At 36.1% G+C, this 21,934-nt stretch overlaps 1 protein-coding gene across 1 annotated transcript in view; it reads left to right on the top strand.

Moving 5' to 3' along the window:
- The window catches only part of LOC126355445 (synaptotagmin-12-like), a 310,563-nt gene extending 299,464 nt beyond the window's left edge, over positions 1-11,099 (top strand). Inside the window, exon 9 of the mRNA XM_050005754.1 lies at positions 254-11,099. Coding sequence (XP_049861711.1) covers positions 254-424 — 171 coding nt within the window. The 3' untranslated portion in view covers positions 425-11,099. The remainder of the gene's footprint in view (positions 1-253) is intronic.
- The last annotated feature ends 10,835 nt before the right edge of the window (positions 11,100-21,934 follow it).

Genomic DNA, 21,934 nt, shown 5'->3' with positions numbered 1-21,934 from the left:
TTTATCAAACCCTGTTGTTTCATCGGTTTAGACAACATCTCTAATCATCTGACTCGTAATTCATGGTGTTCACTTTCCATCATTCAAACTTTCCATCATTGGAAACAGTTACCAACTGCTGCATCCAGAGCAAATGAATGTCTTACATAATGTCTCGCATTTATCAATTGTATCATATAGTAACATCAATATAATGTATTGATGTTAATGAGTAACTCATTATGTAGCATAAACTTGTTTTCTTGACTTTCAGACAATACAGCTGCGGGTAACTGTTGCAGAAAATACAGGAGAACCACGAGCCCGTGCTGTGGGGCATGTGATTGTGGGTGCCCAAGCTACAGGGAAGGCACTCTCACATTGGAGTCAAATGTTATCCTCTTTACGCAAGCCCATTGCAATGTGGCATGTTCTACGCAAATGACAATTCACTGTTTAAACAATGTAAAATTATTTTCTAACCATTATGTGTAAGTGATTCGATGGTACTAATCTGGTGCTATGCCTGCAACTTGCTATGATTCAGTGTCATTCGTATAGAGATGACATAATTCTGTAATGACTGTCATACCAAGTTTCTTAAAATCCTAGGTCCTTTCATAACTACTATCATAACTACCTTTTAGTACAAATTATTGAGTGAGATTTCATATGCACATTTTTCTTTGGTCCTTTTTGTACATAATGAAAGACAATTTTATAATATACACTGTGACTCTTTCCTGTTAATTTTGTTGTACAGTTAGATCAGGAAATCAGAAGGCATAATTTTTCAAAAATATCTTAAATATGTACCTGAAGATAGATATTTCCAAATGGTTTTTGTTTACCTGTGAGAAATAAGTGGTGGAAGAATGAAGCAGTACTTTCCTCATAAGAAAACTCATATATTTGGATATTACTATTTTTCAGTTATTTCCAGTTCTACAGTGATCCTGCAAAGCTGCCAACAACAAAAAAGAAATAAACAAGAACTTGCTAAGAGAGAATATTAAACAGACTCATAGTTTATATTCTACAACATATCTAACAACAATGAGTAATCCCAGCTATTGTATGTCTAACAACAATGAATAATCCAATTTATTGTATCACTGAAATACGGATCTTCTCTTTTTTTCCATGAAGCTATTAAAAGATGTACAAGTAACTACAAAACAATCACCAGATTTAGAAAAATGGAACAGATAAATGGACCAACTGAACAGAACGTTAACATCACTTTAGAATTCCTTATGTCGAGTAATAGTCAGAATATGTTTATTCTATAATATAAAACCTTGGAATGTAGTCAAATAAACTTATGACTTAAGAGACTGTAATTATCTAACACTTAACATCATTCTAAAAATTGAATTGTTATGGCAATCAATATTATATATGTCATTGTTCACCGATAATAATATTGAGGTCTACAGATGACCTTCAAATTTCGTTGCAGAACAGACTTTCCCACACAGCTATACTTCTTAGTTGTTGATTTTTGTGTATTATGTACAAGGATCATAAAACTATAATCTCATGACATAACAAAAAACTGATTTCAACATTCGTTAATCTTACCTTAAAATCAATGTTTTGTTTTTCTCCCACCATTTCTTTATCCTTTACGAAAGAAGATTTCTGCTGTGCCTGAAGATCTGCTTTTCTTTAAATGTTGCATGTGCATAAAAATCACTCATTATACAACAAAAAATTCTGGTAATTTTCATATCTTATTTCATTCCTATTAATGTGGTAAATAATTGTATTAGAGATTATTAGAGGTGTATTTGTACAGATTCTCATTGTGGGGCAAAGACACCTTCCCCTCTTTGATCTTGGAAGACACTGTGATATACTATAAAATCAACACAAGAACAAAAATATTGAGTCTTCATTGTAGTAACAAAAATTAACAACTGTAGAATATCTATAAAACTGAAAGAATTATGTTACAGATAGATAATGTTTCTAGAACTTAAGAGCCTTTCCCAGAGAACAAAAAATGATGTGGACCAACATAAGAGGAGTTCTGCCATCTTAACAGCAGCTTAATGTATGTATGGAACTTCATTCTTATATTTCATATTTGCAGTACCTGTTGCTATCAACAATTATCCATGTATTGGTTGTAATTAATCATGGTAATTGTTTTAAAGAGGGTCAATCAGGTAATAATCTATATTTCATATATTAACAGTGCCTCACGATGAAACTTTAGTAGTTAATTGTTTTTCTCCTTTTCTAACGAAACTAGAAACACTATACCATTGCCCAATTGTATCATCAAATGTACACACCATGAGATTATTCCTGCATTTTAACTTCAACATAATATATAATTTGTAAATACCACAGAAATACATTACTGCTTTAAATATGACAATAGCAAAATACAATGGAATAACATCACCATCATTGCTGGCATTTGTTTCTAGTGTCATTAGTGGACCAGACATATAGTAGTGTCCAATATGTGATAAGGATGTTGATGCAGATGAAAATGAATTATAGAGAAATTCTGTTTAATTGCACAATTCAAGTGTCTTACACAATGTTTATTTAAAGTTGATAACATAATAAGCATTTACATGACTAAGGAAACCATTAAGTGAAAAGATAATATATTCCTTTGACTGTTTGCTCAAATTTTCCCTATAACTTTCGTTGAGGTTGGATGCTATCTTCTTTTATTTGATGAAATGTCTCATAGCCCCTTGTCTCACAGTTATATTCATTTCTTCATTTTCATATGTGTTTCTGTGTTATTATCCTTGATGACCCTCTTCAAAATCTTCTTTTAACATTAAACCTTTTTCATGATTTTTGTCACAGTAGTTCTAGTCCAGGTTTTGGGTACTAAGTTGTTAACATTTTTATTGTAGAACTGTAAAAGTTCTTGTGTCTTTTATTTACCTCATGTTTTCACGTATCTATTGAGGAATTCCCATATATTTGTTAAATTATATGTAGCATGTTATCTTAGTAAGACAATGCATATTCAAGAAGACTATGACACGTTTAATAAATGTACAAGAAATGATAATTCACATTACAGCTAAAAGACTGCACTGTTTCTATTTGAATAGATAGACAGTGACACTTGTTATATGTTTCAGTGGCATTCAGTAAATACTGATATAAATGAAATTGTTTAGCAAAGGATTATTACTAAGTACACATAAATTTCAGCTTGCCATAAAGCAGCATAGATAACAACATGTAGAGAATCATAATCTTTAAAGAGCCAGAAGAAAACTATTCTTATATCAGATCTACAAAACTGTCTGCTTATACCTAAAAGCATATAACTGGATTTCTGTCAGATCAGTATTGTTATTAGTTGCAACAACAACTAAATATCTGTTAGTACTTTCCATTTGGATCTGGATTTTATGAGTTAATTGTAATAGCTCTCATAACTAATATTAGTAAAAGCTTAAACTACCACATCAAGTACTTGCATTCTTATGAGTAAATGTTTTTACTTTCATAATAATTGTTTTCTACTGAAATTGAAATGTAACATTAAAAGTGAGATTACAATGAAATACTAACAAAAAGTTTAATATTTAGCAGATGTACTGTATCTGAAAACAAAAAATAGCAAATCAAAGAATAAATGATAATGCAACTGAAAGTGCAGAAATGATTACTCAGAGAGTATATATGGCAAATAAGCCCTGGAGTTAGGGTAACAATGGCACTGGACTAGGATTCAGGAGTTTGAAGCTTCAAACCCATGTTCAGCAGTCTTGATTTATGTTTTCAGTGGTTTTCCTAAATCACTACAGGAAAATGCCAGGATGGTTCCTTTAAAAGGAAGCTTGTGCTCCATCTGTAATGACCTCATTGTTGATGGGATGTTAACCACTATTATCCTCCTCTTCCTTCTCCTCCTCCTCCTCCTTCAACAATGAGACTCTGACAAAAATCTTTCATATTTTCACTGAAAGGTTAATTTTTTTTAAATATGCAAAGAGTGTAAGATGTCTCAAGGGTAGTTAGTTGTTTTCACATTTTGTTGTAAAATGAGTTATCATACATATAAGATACAAGAAATGTAGTGGGCAAAATAAAAGCAATGGAAAGAGTAAAGATAATGATCCACGGAGTAGAGAGATGTAAGCAAGACTTGGAAGTTGTTGCTTTGCTTCTGGACAATGTCTTTAGAAGAAGCAAAGACTCACAAGCGTTATCAAAAAGTTCATAATCTTATTTATAGGGCTGTCTACCATTCAGTATCTCGACTATATGGAAAATGGTTGTCTTCATTCTTTTCCTTGTTTGAATCAATATATTATATGACTTTGCAAAAAAAAAAAATGCTTTTCAAACTGATACGTGTACCTCATTGATGGATTGCAATGCCACATACGAATTTAAGTTCTTCAAAGTTGAAAGTGGCTACTTATTATTTCACATATACATGCTAAAGTTCTATTAGAAACAAGTTTCAGAGTTGAAAGTGCCTAATTATTATTTCATATAGTAGTGTTTAAGTTCTATTAGAAACAAGCAAAAACAGTCAACATCATATGTTCAGAAAAACAGAAGATATTTAAAAATTTAATGTCCAAGAACACTTAGTGTAGCTTCCACTTCATACCATTTTATACTGTCTGCATAATATTCAGTTAATGAATTATCTCCTCTCCTTATGTTTTACATATTCTACATTCATCTATACATTTTGTAAATGAGAAAATATTGCTTTATTAGTATTTAAAATTACTATGAAAGACATTATGTGAATGTCCACAGATGTATATCATTCTAAGAATCTTATACCTTTAGCAAAAGGAAGCGTTGTCCAATTTTATCAGCTGCATCAAGCACAAAATTATCTCATTCACAGGGTACAGCACAAATATTTTGTTTATCTTCTGTTTTCAGAGTCACAAAAATAATCCGTTAATTTCTTTTGTAGAATAAGTTCCCAGTATTATCATTTGTAATCTAAAGCATAAATTATTGAAGATACATCACAGTGAAGAATTTGGGGTCAATAGTTTCATTCTTTGTAGCTTTAATTTTTGTCCCAGTTTCTGTCTAAACAGTATGTGATGCTGGTCGTGATTAAAGAATGCAAAATACTTAATGCTGTAGACTGATAATTTATTTGTTCATTGTCAAAATTATATCATCATTTAAGTTTATGAGTATATTGGTTAGAAGCTGTTTTTGGCTTACAGATGACTGCTTTCAAGCATCAAATTTCCTGTGAAGTGCCTAAAGTTTCTAAGCTTCACCTAGTTCCTCTGCATCATTCTCAATTAAGATGGCCTTCCAGCACAGCAAAAGTCTTTTTCATTCTGTCATTTATTCTACTTTCCCTTCAATGACAATCTTGTAATTGTGTGTAAATAAAATTCAGAGATATTATGAAAATCATTTTTGTAAATATATGTGTATCCATAGAATGTAATCATAAAATATTTTAAACAGCAATCTCTTCCTTATTAATGCATTAACTGACTGCAAAAAGCCACCTCTGATCTGAGCTTGAACATAATAAATATTAAGCTGTGTAGGTACTAAAGGAAATGGGGCCATTCAAAGGTAAATGAAAGATATATTTATATACAGAAGTATCTAATCATAAGTAGTAGTAAGCAACATGTTAGAATACAAGGTTATGTTTCTTAGTTTGTATTGGAAGATATTTGAGATACTGTTTTCTAGTCAGATTGTTAATAACTGCTCTTTGACACATTACAAAGAATTTCATTGATATATATATACATAGAAACATGTAAATAAATAAAATAGCAGAGCCAGAAACTTCCAGACTAATCAACAATATAGTACCATAAAATCTATGTGATGACAAAGGAAACAAATATCACAATCATGCATAGTTTATAGTTATTATCAGGCTTTTAGATTCATTCAGAAACAACATCAAGGTCAGACATGTGTAAGAAATAGTCTTTTCATGCACTGATATGAAATTATTTCCTTCTTGGACCTATTATTAACCTATGAGTGTTAATGTATTTACGAGTATGTAACATAACTACAATGATCAGTTGTTGCTTTGACATCCATTTATAAAATGAAATACCACAGTAATACAAAATGCAAATTTATGTTTGGCATACAAGTTATGTGCTAGAGAATGAAACATACTCAAAATGAAAAAATATGAAAACATGTGGTACAGATTTTAAAAGATAGACTCAGTTTTTAAACAAGTGCGAAACTGTTTTATGAACCACCACTCCACAAACAATATGAGAGAAGGATCAGTGGTATTTTTACCAGATTTATATAATATCTTGACATCTCAAACCACAGACTACTGGGCCTGAGATATGACATAGCATCAAATTTTAAGTTTGAACTTCATTTAAGACATTGCCTTATAATTCTTTAATTTCATTGCTAGTGTTAAAAAGATCATGTCTGGTTTGTAACACCTTTATTATTGGCAAAAGATATATATTCACATGGGAGCTGTGCATAATTTACAAATCTTTCTCTCTCTTATAAATGTAGTATTTGAAATAAGAAAAAGAATCAGCAGACTCTGTTGTGTGTTACCATGTTAACTGAAAGAACCTTATATGAACCTGCGGTGGAAAATTATATCACACTAATGAATGTCTCTTGTTAGTCTGTGCTCTGAGAGTTGCCCATTTTTTATATCTTGTCATTCCCTCTTGTGTTTTTCAAGAAGTTATGAGACTGCCAACATTTTACAATAATTTCTACTCATTATTTTTAAAAAATCATACATATCGTCTTCACTATAATTCACAGTAATCCCACTATTATGTCATGAAGCAAAAGCAGTGGACTTTATTAATGAACTTTCATTGACAGATTCACACTTCCCAACCCATTCACTAGATCTACTTGTAAACCAATCATATATGATTTAGTCAGGACTTGTTTTGGCTACCATATAAAATTTAATAAAAAATATGGAAATGGACTTGTTCAGTACTTAATTCTCACAGGTAGTACTACATTCATCTCAAATAATTTATGTAATCCAGATTTGATTACATACATTTCTTTTGTTCCTAATTTTCAGAGATTTATGTGTTTGCTCTTTGTTTTGTAAAGATACAACAATTTGATGCTCCTTTCTGCAGTTCTAGTGTATCTGCTACATACAGACACTACAGACTAAAAGTTTCATCCAAAACACAAAGAGGTCAGAAGGTGCAAAAATAACAGCAGGATAGCAATAGAAAGAACAAATATTATTTTATACATTGAAATTCAGACTCAGTACCAAGAAACAAAACTGCATACTGCAGTGCTCATACTGTAATCTTATACAGTGACATACAAACATTCTGTTTCTTAGATTTAATGTGAAGGAGAGATAACGAAGAATTCAAGAAATAGTATAGCTCAGTAAGTAAATTACTATAAACTACTCCTATGTGTCTGTTTCATTTGCCACATGTGTCAGTGATTTATTGACTTTTGTAAGTTCCAGAATATGGTATTTTGGTCTGAACACATGTCACACCTTTTCTCATATATATTTGTATGAAATTAATCATATTCTTGCAACAAGGAGGTCACATTTAAAACATTTTAAAGTTGTGCGATGGTACACACATAATTTGTGGAATTTACTGAACTCTTCTAATAATATACTCAGGAAATTATTTATCACTGGATGAAAATGGATCAATACTGGTACATATATAATATTACACAATTCATCTTGGAATTACTGCACATCCTTTTCTTGGCAGAAATAAATCCCAAACTATAATAAAATAAAATTCAGTAATTATTTCAATATATCATTGGTCTAGAATGTATTAATTTTTATTTGTGTTCTTTAATTAATGTGTGATATGGAGTGAACTTTTATGTTTCAACATATCAATATACTGATGCAAAATACGTCACAATAAACAAAGTACTGCAGCATGATCCTATTACCAAGTTTCAGACATGCATTTTCTCATAGTTCTCCTTTAATTAATGCTGGACTGATACACAGATAGGAATTAATACTGTTGCTTGCCCTGTTCCAAACTCTTCTCCCTTTCCTACACTTTCCCTAGTATTTTATAATATATTTATGCTGGAAATATACTGCAAACCTAGGAATACAAATGATTTCTACAGCTATGAATTAAACAACAATAACTAGTATCAACAAACACATTCAACTAGAAGCTATCTCCATCAACAGAAAATGATTTCTCCAAATGTGACTAGTTTTGTGATTAAAATTAATTAAATCTCACTATTTCCATTTCCTTTTCTAAATATAAGTTATGATTAGCTGTTCTTTTCTTTAGCACTGTTAATTCTACTATGTTTTTTTATTACTTTTCTTTGTATTCATTATATTCATTAACGATTTCTATTTGCCACATTCATTTTGGGAATCATCATCCATGGAGATATTTAATCAATACAAAACATAAATGTTATCAGCTATTTAGCCCTTCTCAGATATATCTATAGAAAATTTGTCCCTGCTGAGTAAATGCTCATCATAAAAATTCTTCATAGTCTCCTTTTACAATTTTCTTCTTGTGATAATGCATTATGACTGTGAAAGAACTATTACTGTACCCATTTTTTGTTTGTTTGTTTGTGTGCTCTTTTAGCTAACAACTTCTAGATTTTATTTGATCAGCTTTACAAGTCCTATATTCTTTCTGCCTGAATTAAATGAAAATGTGGACTGCTGCTTAATTCTGTTCTTCAAAAAATGGTATTACAAAACCAGATCACATATGTGGATCTTGGAAATTTGCATGCATGACAAACTGGACTCTGTTTTTATACGTATCATATATTACTTATTCATGAAATCAGTATGTTTTCAATATATTACAAAATGAACTGAACATTATTGGGAATATTCATTATTGATTGAAGAACTATTGCTACAAAGGCAATGAAAACCTTGTAAAAACCTATTAGCTATCTAATCTGCCTTACTTTGGATCTTTTGCACACATGTTCATCTTGCTTTCACACTGTATTCTATTAAAGAAAATAATAGTGCTTCTAACTTTTTTTAATTCACCATGAATTTTTCTTTGTGAACTTTTTAAGATTTCCCTCCATTATCATCTGTATGTGAGTGAATTTCCAGGTTTACATGATTGGAAATATGATATGCTCCTTGTGATTTCTATTTTGTGGTGGCAAGCATGGGAAATGAGTAGACAAAAGATAATTTAAGAGAATAGTAGACTAAATATTCTAAAATACATTTTTGTGAAATACTTTAGTGTTTGGATGCCCTTACACAAGTTTAATGACTATCAGATTTATCAGTTGATAACAGAAGTCCTAGTCAATTATCCTGTTGCTTTGCACACTACATCTAAAACTAAAATATCAACTCCTATTACTGAACAATCTCTGATACAGTGATTTACAAAAGTTATTGTGATGAACAAATTATTAGCATTCATTTTTACAAAACTGAACAACAAACCAATCATAAATTAATGAAGCTAGCTCTCAAATCAATATTAACAAGCATTGCTGAACATTGTAACATGTATAATATTGAGCTTCAGGTGTTTCTCAGGAAAAAGCAGAATCTTTAACCATATGGGTGCACATTTGACCAATAAAGTCAGTATATTTCAAGAATTCTAAACAAAGTTACTCTTGGATCAAATAAATATGTATATAAACTGTTTTAGTCCAGAACAACCACACATATACAACTTCATTAAGCTATGACACAATAACTGTTGTTTTTCCTTTCTGTCATTAAAAAAACAAAACTCTGTAAATAATTTGAGAGTGAAGGTAACACCTCAGTGAATAGTGGAAGCACTGATTCAGTGACAGGCACACAAAAAACAATGAAAATTGGCTAGTTTTCTAACAGATCAGTGTAGCTGCATGGTGTGTGTGTGTGTGTGTGTGTGTGTGTGAGAGAGAGAGAGAGAGAGAGAGAGAGAGAGAGAGAGAGAGAGAGAGAGAGGGGGGGGGGGCAGAGGGGGGGGGGGGAGTGAGTGGGCAGGTGGGTGGGTGGGTCGGTGGGAGTGTGCAGACACATACATGCATGTACCTCCATGTGTGAAAAAGCTGGTGAAGTTTTCATTTGTTTTTGTGTGCCAGTAAACACCTCAAGACTTCTACTACTTATTGAGTTGTTACCTTCAGGCCTAATTGGTTTACATTCTGCCAGAACTTTCCATGCCACTGTCTGTACACTCTGTTACCTTATGTATGTTATGTCTTTCACTGAATGAGAAATATGCTTATGAATTTACGCAACAGTAAAACTATGGCTATAAGCTAAAATTTCTCTCCTGTGATACACTGTGTTACAAAGAATTCACCGATATAAACTCAAACTCCTGTTATCTTAATAAATCAACTAAATTACTGGACTAACTGCTGATAACATGTTTTGATACAAAAACCTTTGAAAAGATAGTGTCATGAGGGTACAAACACTGTATATTATGTATATTCATGAATTAATTTTCAAAGAAAAATGGAGGGCTATTATTGTTTTATTTTAAGTTTCCAAATTTTATAAGGGGCAGAAGCATAATCTTCAATGCTTATTGTCTTAATTGTAATCAGTTGTAATGAATACTATCGTATGATAGGGTGGAGACAATAACACTGAAGGAATGAGAATAGAAGTAAATTTTATTTTTTGAAAATTGTCTAATAATGGAACAGCAATGTCCATATTCTTCTGTGATAAAATTGTAAGAATCATGAATCAGTTTCATTTACTTTTTTTAGCAGTAAAATGTTTTAGTCAGACACTATTTTTGCACATGTTACAACTGAATAGTTTTTGTTAGTAAATTCTGCATTTATAACAGATTTTTCTATTTCTGTGTAAAATTTTTACAGATTATGTAAATGCCATTGTTTTTTGATACTCATAGAAAAAAATATGTTTACCGTTTAAAATTCAGTCTGTAAAATAAATTTCATTGTAAATAAACTAATTGATATGTGAGTGTAACTTCTTATCCTGCTCAGACTCAAATTCACATGTCAAAATGGCAAAAAAACTCAATGGATTTTACAGATCTGGGCTCATGGCATTTTATGTGCTTGTAATATATCTGGAAATTAAAATGTACTGAGAGTGTAATAGTAAACTGTGAAAAATTTGGAAATACATTTCTTTTTGCTGCAACCATGGCTCCCTTTGTCCTCAGTGAAGCTGCCATTATACTTAACTGAACTACCGTAGTGTCAGAAATTACTTGTTGTAAATATGTTAAAGTGTCTGCTATTCTATCAATTCTTTTCTGATTAACCAAAAAATGTTCTAATCAGTGAAAGACATATTAAGCTCGTTTTTTAAATTCTTTTGTTCATTTTAATTACAAATACCATTACATTTAATGCCTCAAAAAGTCTCATGATATACAAAGTCATTTGCTTTCACATTTCATTTCATTGTTAATGGTATCCAAATATTTTTGAATAGTTACTGTAACAGATTTTTAACTTTTGGCCACAATATGCAATAATTATACACTGAAAAATAAAATACATAACAATACAATCACATGTACTTCAGTGATACAATATGGGCTATTGGCATTGGAAAGATCATTCCTTCATGGAACTGAAAATACAATAACCGAAATCATTTAGGAGCTGATAACTACAAAAGTGTTATTTTAGTGCATTTGAAATTTTATTGACATTAAAAAATTTGTATCTAGAAAATATATGGGCTACATTGCAAGAAATATGATACTGTAAATAAATTCAATTTCAAGCTAAGCTTTAAGGGTACATCTGCAATACTGTTGGAGACTCAACACAGTAAAGTAGTGTTGTGATTAATATGTTTTCAGTTGAAGAATTAATAGTGACCTTAAGGAAACTGAAGGGCAATAAAGCTATTGGACCTGATGGAACAGTAGCATCAAACAATTTATAAATTATGAATGAACTGTGGAGGAAAGTTCACATTGTGGTGCTTCTAAAAATCAGGAAAAGGCCTCACTGAACACAAGAATTTTAGAACTTTTGTTCTTTTTCTAACTTTACAAAGCTTTTCAAAGGATAGTTCTTGATACAATAGTTGTGAAGATTGATAGGAAACTAATTTCATAGAAATATGTCGCTTACAAAGGCAAATAGTAATGTGGTTTACTTGTGAGCATCAGAAGATGATGAATAGGAGATAGTCTTATAGTAGGGCAGCGTCCATTGGTCTACTGGCAGCTTATAACTCAGGTTATCACTGAAAACAAAATCAACTGTCGTTCTGCATCCATTAGAAAGCTTCAGGTCACTCTACTGCAGAGTAAAAATTCATACTGGAAAAAAGGCCTAGGCTATGATTTTGTCAAAAGCATGCAAAGATTTTTTAACCTTCAGTAAGTGAAGATACCTAATATTGTGAAAAGGATAGATTGCCATGCACCATATAGAGGAGACATTGGGTGCAAACTCAAAAAGCTGCATTCACAGACTTTTGGTCAAAAGTTTAAATGTTACGCCTCTCTGGGGCTCAACATCTCCTCAAAATATTGTCATTATTTGATCCTGGATTTTCCATTTTAACTTAAGAAGAGTAGATGGAGAAACTGGAAGAACGGGGAATATTTTTTTCTTCCATTGTTAAACACTCGTATCAAATATCAGTTGAATTCAACAGAAGAGGGTTTATACAAGGCATTAAAAAAGTATACCACATTTTGAAAGATGGCAGTATGGACCAAACAAAAAAAGTCCCCTAAGCATGGGCTCTAAAATGCATACCGTAAGTACATGACCACGTGTGCATCTTCACTAATGTGAAACACATCTCTTCTATTGCAAGCTATTTGCTATTATGAACAACCTACAGAATGCAAGAGAGAGAATGAGAGAGAGAGAGAGAGAGAGAGAGAAAGAAAGAAAGAAAGAAAGAGGATGAGTTCCGCAGTTATGTCCATGGATAAATGCAATAAATATCTGTCAGTATTGTTACTGTAAACCACATTCACATTTCTGACTAAGTGAAGTCTTGAATTGGTTCTAGTGGAACTAGTTTGTATTTTGATGAGTTTGTGAAATGCTTTTAGTTTTATGTTTGCACTTACCAGCTAATGGAAACCTGTTATTCCACATGGGAAAATTTTACAGCATACATGGCATGGGCTAAATGATTTATATAGTAGCCCTATCCAACATTATAGGTAAAAGTATTAAATCTTTAGTGTAAGTGAGTAAAGTAGCATGGAGGCTGCCACAGAATGTTGCAGTAACAGCGCTGCCTGTCAGCTACACTATGTCAACAAGTAGGACACAATATCAGATGCAGAAGCAGGTTGTAGAGCGAGTATAGCTGAGTGCAGTGGTAAGCTGCCCCACTCAGCAAAGAACAATGTAATAAGCATGTCATTGCCTCCACAAACAGAGTCTCTTTGTTATGGGCAACATGACTAGATGCCAGATTTTAGAGAAACAATTTCACAGTAACTGAGTGTAAATGAGGCTGAATTTGAGGACAGGACATCATTCGATTCGGGGACTTGGTCATCACTGAGTACCTGTGTGCCAGAAGGCTGAAGCGCTCCTGGACTGCAAGACAACTGGGTAGCACCAGCAGCACTGTTGCTGCACTGGGTTCTTCACAGGACTTGGTGACACAGCACTGCCAGCCAGTTGCCAATGCCTGCTGCTGCCGATGCTGAGGCCAGTGAGGAACTCAGCATCACAATACCAGCCACCGTCTGGCACCTATCACTCCGCCTGTTGCAACTGGCTGTGGGGTTGCCTTCACCCTGGGCTGAAGTCCTGACACAGCATTGCCAGACACTGTCCTAGCAACCAACACTGAATGCACCATCTAGAGCTCACAAGAAGAGGCCTGCCTGCCTCATGTAGGATTGAAGATATGATAAAGATATGTTGTTAAATTCTCCACAGCATTTCCACTAGTCCCCACCCCCTATGGCATCACCACACATGCACCACTATCTACAGAGGTGCAACTACAGAGTGGTCCATACAGGTTGCCTCAATTTTGCCAGTCCATAACATTTCCCTCATGTTATATTAGGCTTCCATTACAGATGTTTACCATTTGCTGTATATTTGCTATATCCATGGACAATAATAGAGGGATGAGTCTTCATTCATTTACAGCATTCTGCAGGTTGTTTGTGACAGCAAAGAGCCTGAAGTACAAGAAATGTGCTTCACATTAAGTAAGATCAATAAGTTCTCATACCTCTGTAGGTATGCATCTTAGATCCCATGTTTACCAGACTTTTTCCCTTGTATTTGTTCATTCTCTCAGAATATGTAATACTTTTTAACACCCTGTGTAAGAAGGTAACACTTCCATCTGCACACAAGGAAGAAGTTTTGATAATACTGAGAATACTTTATTTGAATCCCTTCAGAGAGCCTCCACATTCTGAGATGCTAATCATCTGAAATTTCCACCAACAACATCCAAGCATGTTTCTTTATGATGCAGAAAGACTCCTACACTGTAACCACCCAAATAAGTGTAAAGTTAAACATCATTCCAGCATATAAAGTGCACTTCCATAGTGTGAAACGAAAAATAACATTATAAGAAATATATATGTAATGAGGGGAAACAGTCTGTAGTTTATGTATAAGTACATGAATATAGCATTGTATTTTGCAGTAGTATGTTGTATCAGAGTGAGGAGGGTCTGCTCACATGAACCAAGTCAGTACAGCTAACAGTTTGCTTGTTTAATTGTACTTGATTCATTAATCAGTTTTTGCACATTGTTTGTACACAGGGCTGCACCAGGGCCATTGCAAGATTAGCCCCTGCCAAGGGTGTGGGCACAGAGGGGGCATAAAAGCTAAATGGAAGAAAAAGAAAAAACTCAAAGAAAATTTTGGAATTAACCAGGTGAGGCACATCAGTTCATTTGCCTTGACCTGAGAGTGTAAATGTTGCCACAGCATCATTTCGTCCAAGTAGCATCATAAAGAAATTACCACTGAATGGGTGTCACATGGATTCTGGGCCAACAGTGCACTTGGTACACACAGTTGGGATCTACACAGCTAGCTCATGTTCAACAATGTAATCTTTGCTGCAACTTTGCTTCACTTTTGTAGGAACTAAAAGGTTGGAAAGTGTGTGCTGAAGCTAAAATGTTACCTGACTGAAGGCTTGCATTTTCTGTCAAGTTCTGCCAATTAAAGAGTGGAATGAAAATTTTTAAGCTAGAGATCTTAAAATTATTTGATAAAGTAAAATGGGAAATGGGAAACAGATCTCACATATAACACACAATTTCATTTCACTTCAATTTCCTCTTGAGAAAGCATAATGTGAGAGCCCTTTATCTTATGCAGCAGGTTTTGGTTTCATGTATGGCAGAAACATCAATGCAGCTGAGCTAGTTCATGAAACAGAGACTTCCAAATTCCAGTAGAGAGTGCTGATGAAGAACACGACACAGCCTCCTACGTGGCTATTTGAAATCTGGAATTTGCCCCCCCCCCCCCCTCCCTCCCCTTGCCATCTCCAAAATATGGATTAGATTACACTCTTATCCTAACATCAAAATAGCTTTCAGTATATTTATGACAATTCTAGTGAGTGCAGCATCTTATTGGTACTATTTCAGCAAATTAAATATAATAAAAAACTACTTACAGTCAAGTGCAAGTGAAGCAGATTGTTAAATTCAGCTTACTTGTAGACAAAATATAACACAGTTGCTAAATTTGATTTGAATGGCATAACCAATGGAAGGAAATGGAAACAAAAATTAGAATGAAAATGTAATTCTTGAAAAGTAAGATGTTCTCAAAACTTATTTGTCACTCTTTTCCTCTTATTTCCAATTCATAATTTACGCACTACTGTTAATTTATGAAGATCAAATAAAATTTATTTATTACATACCATACTAAAATCAGTGTGGAGTCACTGCCATAAAAAATTAGGTGTAGATTTTGTTTTAGTTTCAATTTTTTTATGAGCAATATTTTTTAGTTGTTGGTATTGTGTGTGGTCTTCAGTCCGAAGACTGACTGATTCTCATTACGGGACTGGTTCTAAAACATTTTTCCACACAAGCTACTAACATATGGGGCAGGAGACAGTAAAGTGCCGCTTGTGGAAGCATACAAGGATGAGATGGGGAGAGAAGTAAAAATACTGTGGGTGCATGGGTGGAACAGAAGACTGTGTATTTCTGTAATGGGAACAGGTAAGGGGATAGGTGGGTAAGGGATAATGACTAACGAAAAATCGAGGCCAGGAGGATTTCAGGAATGTAGGATATATTGAGGACTTCTGATTTTTATGGAAAGTATACAGATAGCACAGGCTGTAAAGCTGTCATTAAATGAAGCCATTGTGTTGGGCAGTGTGCTATACCCACATAGAATGCAGCACACTGGTTGCAGCTTAGCTTGTACATCACATGGCTGGTTTCACAGGCATTCCTGCGATTGATGGGATAGGTGATGCTTGTGATCAGAATGGAGAGGGTGGTGGTGGAAAGACGTAGGGAAAGGTCTTGTAACTACAGGGATTTGAGCCATGAGGCAAGGGGTCAGGAGTAGGGGTTATGTATGGATGGACAAGGATATTATGTAGTTCTGGTGAGTGACAGTATCATTGTGAGAGGAATGGGAAGAATGGTAGATAGGACATTCCTCATTTCAGGGTACAATGAGAGGTTGTTGAAAGACTGGCATGGGGACTCTGTTTCTATACATGATTGGGTGATCAATTTAGGTCTGAGAAGGCTCATCGCCACAGATTTGACAGCCATGAGTGGCCAGGCTGTATGGAAGAATATTCTTAAGAATTTATTTTATTTACTAGCGATTCATCAAGAACATTAACACATTTAATCACACTATGTGAGCGTGGAAGTAGTTGCCAGGGAGTAACTGATGAAATCATAATCAATTTGCTTTAACAAATGGGAATTTAATTCCTGAAAGTGTCTTTTTTTTAAAAAAAAAAAACAGAAACAGATTTAAAATTGTAATCCGAAAGCACTCTCTAAATACCAAGTCACAATTTATTCAGAGGCAGAAAGAAACAATTTTTTAACTGTATGAGCTTTTGGGCTGAGAACCTTGCTGCTCCCTTTTGACACGGCCATAGTCATGACCGCTCACAACAACCTCTGAAAGACTACACAGGTGCAAATCTGCAACACACCAAATTACTTTAAACTAAAAGTTTTAACAATTCACAAAAGCACATAAACTATGCACCCCGTGGGAGGGATGGAAATGGTACAAAACACTAAAATTAAAATATTTGCTTGCCACCAAAGGTGCAACTTCTAAGAAAAGTCTTACGGTGGTGGGGTGGCAACTTTATGTACTGAAATGACCATTTAAGTAAAAGCCCATGAAATGCGATTTTATATAAAATTATACAAGGTTGGCCAAATGAGTTAACATGCTCTACAGTACACATATACCGCCTCTCAAGATGATAGGCAAGATCAAAATATATTTCAGGAATTAGGCCATTACACTCCAAGCAATAAATTCATTAACACACCTAATCTGACAAACATGACAGAGGCAGCTACTAACGTACTGCAGATTGATAGGGAGATTACCGAACAACCGGAACCGCTGGTTGCTCTAACCCGCCCCTACTCCACAGGGGAAAAACGGACCACCCAATTCATAAATAACTACCTTCCAGTGGGTGGGCAAATGGAGAAGAATGGTGGGACGATCCCAAAACAAAGCGGCTGGTGACCTTACCAAGAAAACAAGTAGAATTTAATAAGTAAATGAAACAACATATCACCAATCACTTAACTTCTAATACTGCGATTTCTGGAGAAGACCTGGCACAGCACCCCCAAATTATTCTCCCGAACTGACCACTGCCAGCCGCTTCAACGGATTCAGGAAGGCACGCCGATCTCCCATCTCACAGCGTTGCATCTCGCACCAGCCAGACCGATGTCGTGGGTTGACTCCTGTTGCTCTCGTATCGACCACGAAGTCACTACCTCTCGCTATACGGTGCGGATCACTGGACTCATGTGGTGACCTCACATGCGCCGATGCTCAAAGTGGACAAGTCATCTTGTGTCTCAGTGCACGACTGACCAACCGATCGATCCAACTGCCAATGACCATTGCCTGAGCAACTCAAGCAGACTGGTGGCATAACGCGCAGTCTCAAATGCAGGAACTAAGCCCCGACCAGGTGACCACTCGCTTGAGTTCTCTTACTGGCGGAGTGGAAAGGCTCATTTATCAAGCTTTAAAGATTGATCTGAACGAAAGGCATACTAACACTCCGGATGACAGACAGACACCAACTGCCTCACAAATTCGGATGAGAGACAAACTAGCAAGCTGGGGACGAGAGACACCCCAGACTGACTCCAGACTGACCAACTGGCGAGCTCATAGCGCCCATTAAATGGACGTGAACAGGCAGACTTTCCTCTTTCCCACCAGAGGGAGACATCAAAGCTGTGATTGCCACAGCGGCACCACCGCCAGAAACGGAGGGCGACTACTTCACACTACACTCTGCAGCACACTCTTCAAATTTTTACCACGGCTCAGGACTACTTGTCAGGTAGTCCTTGCAGTTCAAAACAACAGTGGGAGAGACTTTGCAGTTCTTTCTGTGGAGGTACTGTTAGCTTGCACGGTAATGGATTTGGGGACGATGATGATGGAGGGTTTGAGGTTAAGAAGTTCTGGGAAGTTAACAAGAGGTGATTTAGGAGCCCTGGAAGCAGGGGTTGCAGCCAGAGATGGATAATTTGATGGTAAGGCCATTTGAGTAAGCAACACTCCAGGAACAGTATATGGGACTGGCTTCTGGATAGGGATAAGGAAACTTTTCTGTATTGACACTGATGGAAGAACCAAGGATTCATGGTGGAGTATAAAAACACGCAAAAATGTGTAAGTAAAGTAGAAAAACATCCGAAAAAATTCGAAAAAGTACACAAAAACACGTGGGAAAATATCACAAAAAGGATGAAATGGATGAAGCATGGGGCAACAAGATGAAATATGAGGGAGTGCGCCATAAGTGAAAGGCAAAAACAAACTGAAATCAATGTGAAAAAACTATGAGATCAAAGAAAAAAATGAAGAAAAAAATTGTAATGGGACTATGAGACCAAATAAAAAGTAAATACAAAGATTGTAATGGGAGTTGTTGGTCTGTGGGTGGATAAGCCTGAAGAAGGGGAAGGGGGGGGGGGGGGGAGGGGGGACTTTTGCGACTAGAATAGTTGAATTTAGTAAGTGCAAACTGAAATAGAGAATAAAAGGAGCGTAGGCTAGGGATGGGTTGGTAGCTTCATATACAAGTTGATGTGACACAGAAAGATATGGAGAATAACACATGAAAATATGCCAGAGTGACGCATGAATAGTGATCAGTTTGATGGTCAAGGAATAATGGTATTGACGAGAGTAATGTGGGACATGAGATGATGCACCAACAATTTGCATGTTCCTGTAGCTATCTGTTGTATGCAGCTGAGATGGTGGATACAGCATGGCCTGTAAGTAGAGCAGGCAGTGTGGTTTGAAAGGTGACAAATGAAACATTGGGCAGAAGAGAAATAAGGATGGTCACTGTGTATAGTAAAAGGTTAGAAAATAGTAATGAAGGAAAACAGCACTGAGAGTTATGGGATGGAAGAAAAGACATCAGACACTATCAAACAATGGAAAATTTGAGATTGAATGTCATTATTATGAAAAAGATAGTTGCTGCTCACCATGTAGCAGATATACTGAGTCACAGCTAGGCACAACAAAAGCACTGACAAAGAAAGCTTTCTGTCAAACAGGCTTTCATTGGAGTAGACAACATATACACACACACTCAAGCAAAGACAGTTCACAAACACATGACCACAGTCTATGGATGCCAAGGCTAGACAGTGAGCAGCAGTGCATGATGGAAGAAACAAACTACATGGTGGGGATAAGGAGTAGGCTGGAGTGCCCTTCATAGATTGTAATCACCCTCCCAACTTTGTACAAAAACGGATCTCTTGTGCTTTACCTCTCCAGTCACCCACCACCTTCTAAAGTCCTACCATTCAGCCACAGAAAAGCATTCCCCTCATGACTCAATAACACCCAGGACTGGAGCAACTGAATCATATTCTCTGCCAGGGTTTTGACTATCTCTCATTGTACCCTGAAATGAGGAATGTTTTATGCACCATCCTCCCCACTCCTCCCACAGTGGTATTCTGCCACCCACCAAATTTACACAATATCTTTGTCCATCCCTACACAACCTCTGCTCCCAACCCCTTGCGTCATGGCTCATACATCTTCCCACCACCATCTATTTCAGTCCAGCCACAAGCATCATCATCTCATCAAATGCAAGGCTACCAGTGAAACCAATGCATAATCTATGAGCTAAGCTGTAACCAGTGTGTTGCATTCTGTATGGCCATGATAACCAACAAGCTGTCTGTCTGCAAGAATGGCAACCAACAAACTGTGGCCAAGAAACAGCTGGACCAACCAGTAGCTGAGCATGCTGCCCAACATGACATTCTTCATTCCAGTGATTGCTACGTAGCCTGTGCCATCTGAATCCTTCCCACCAACACCAACTTTTCTGACTGTCTGACCACAGAGGAGCATTCCCCTTGTAACTCAGTAACATCTGGGACTGGAGCAACTGAATTACGGTCTCTGGCAGGGTTTCGATTATCTATCGTTATGCCCTGAGATGAGAAATGTCCTGCCCACTATCCTTCCCACCCCTCCTACCATGGTATTCTGCCATCCACTGAGCCTACACAATATACTCATCCATCCTTCACAACCCCTACTCCCAATCCCTTACCTCATGGGTCATACCCCTGTAATAGACCTAGATGCAAGACCTGTCCCATACATCCTCCTACCATCACCTACTCCAGACCAGTCACTAACATCACCTATCCCATCAAAGGCAGGGCTACCTGTGAAACCAGTTATGTGATTTACAAGCTAAGATGGATCCTCTGTGCTGCATTCTATGCAGGCATGACAACCAACAAGCTGTCTGTCCACATGAACGGCCACCGACAAACTGTGGCCAAGAAGCAAGTGGACCACCCTGTTGCTGAACACGCTGCCAAACATGATATCCCTCATCTTAATGACTGCTTCACACCAACACCAGCTTTTCTGAATTGCACAAGTGGGAACTTTCACTGCAATACATCTTACGTTCCAGTAACCCTCCTGGCCTCAACCTTCGTTAGTCACTGTCCTCACCCATTCAGCCCCATCCCTGTTCCCATTCCATCACTACACAGCCATCACTGCATTGCCACACCCAGTCTTTAATTTCTTTTATTTCTCTCCATTCCACTACTTAGCCCCTCTCCCCCCCCCCCCCTCCCTCCGCACCCTTCTCTCCTGCCCTCTGTCTAAACTGCAACACTTAACTGTCCGCCACTCCCACCATAGTATCCCTCCCCTCCCCGCCCCAGCCTCCTTCTTACCCCCACCCAATCGCCACTCCCATCATGCACTGGTGCTGCTACTCGCAGTGTGATCTCAGCTCGCTGAGAGTGCAGATGTGTGTGCAAGTTGCGTTTGTGTGTGTGTGTGTGTGTGTGTGTGTGTGTGTGTGTGTGTGTGTGTGTGTGTGCATGTGTGTCTACTGCTGACAAAGGCCTTAATGGCTGACAGCATTAATTGTGTGAATCTTTTTATTGTGCCTATCGCAACTCAGCATCACCGCTATATGGTGAGTAGTAACTTTCCTTCTCTGGTATTGTTACATTCTATCCTGGATTTTCCAGTGTTTGATTTTCATCATACATATTATTTTGACAATAAATGCTGGAAAAGTCATACCAACCGAACACTGTGTGGAGAATTCTATTGAAATATTTCCTGTGACAGTTGTACAGTGATTCAACAAACTTTCTTTAATGAAACACCTAAGGCAGAATTAACTTTTGCAAGCAGGTCCCATTTTGATTTCGTCATGAACAACATGTCTGCATGAAATATACCTATGGACTTGTTTAGT

Source organism: Schistocerca gregaria, chromosome 3 (assembly GCF_023897955.1).
Source record: "Schistocerca gregaria isolate iqSchGreg1 chromosome 3, iqSchGreg1.2, whole genome shotgun sequence".
NCBI lineage: Eukaryota > Metazoa > Arthropoda > Insecta > Orthoptera > Acrididae > Schistocerca > Schistocerca gregaria.
This window is presented reverse-complemented; position numbering and strand designations above follow the sequence as displayed.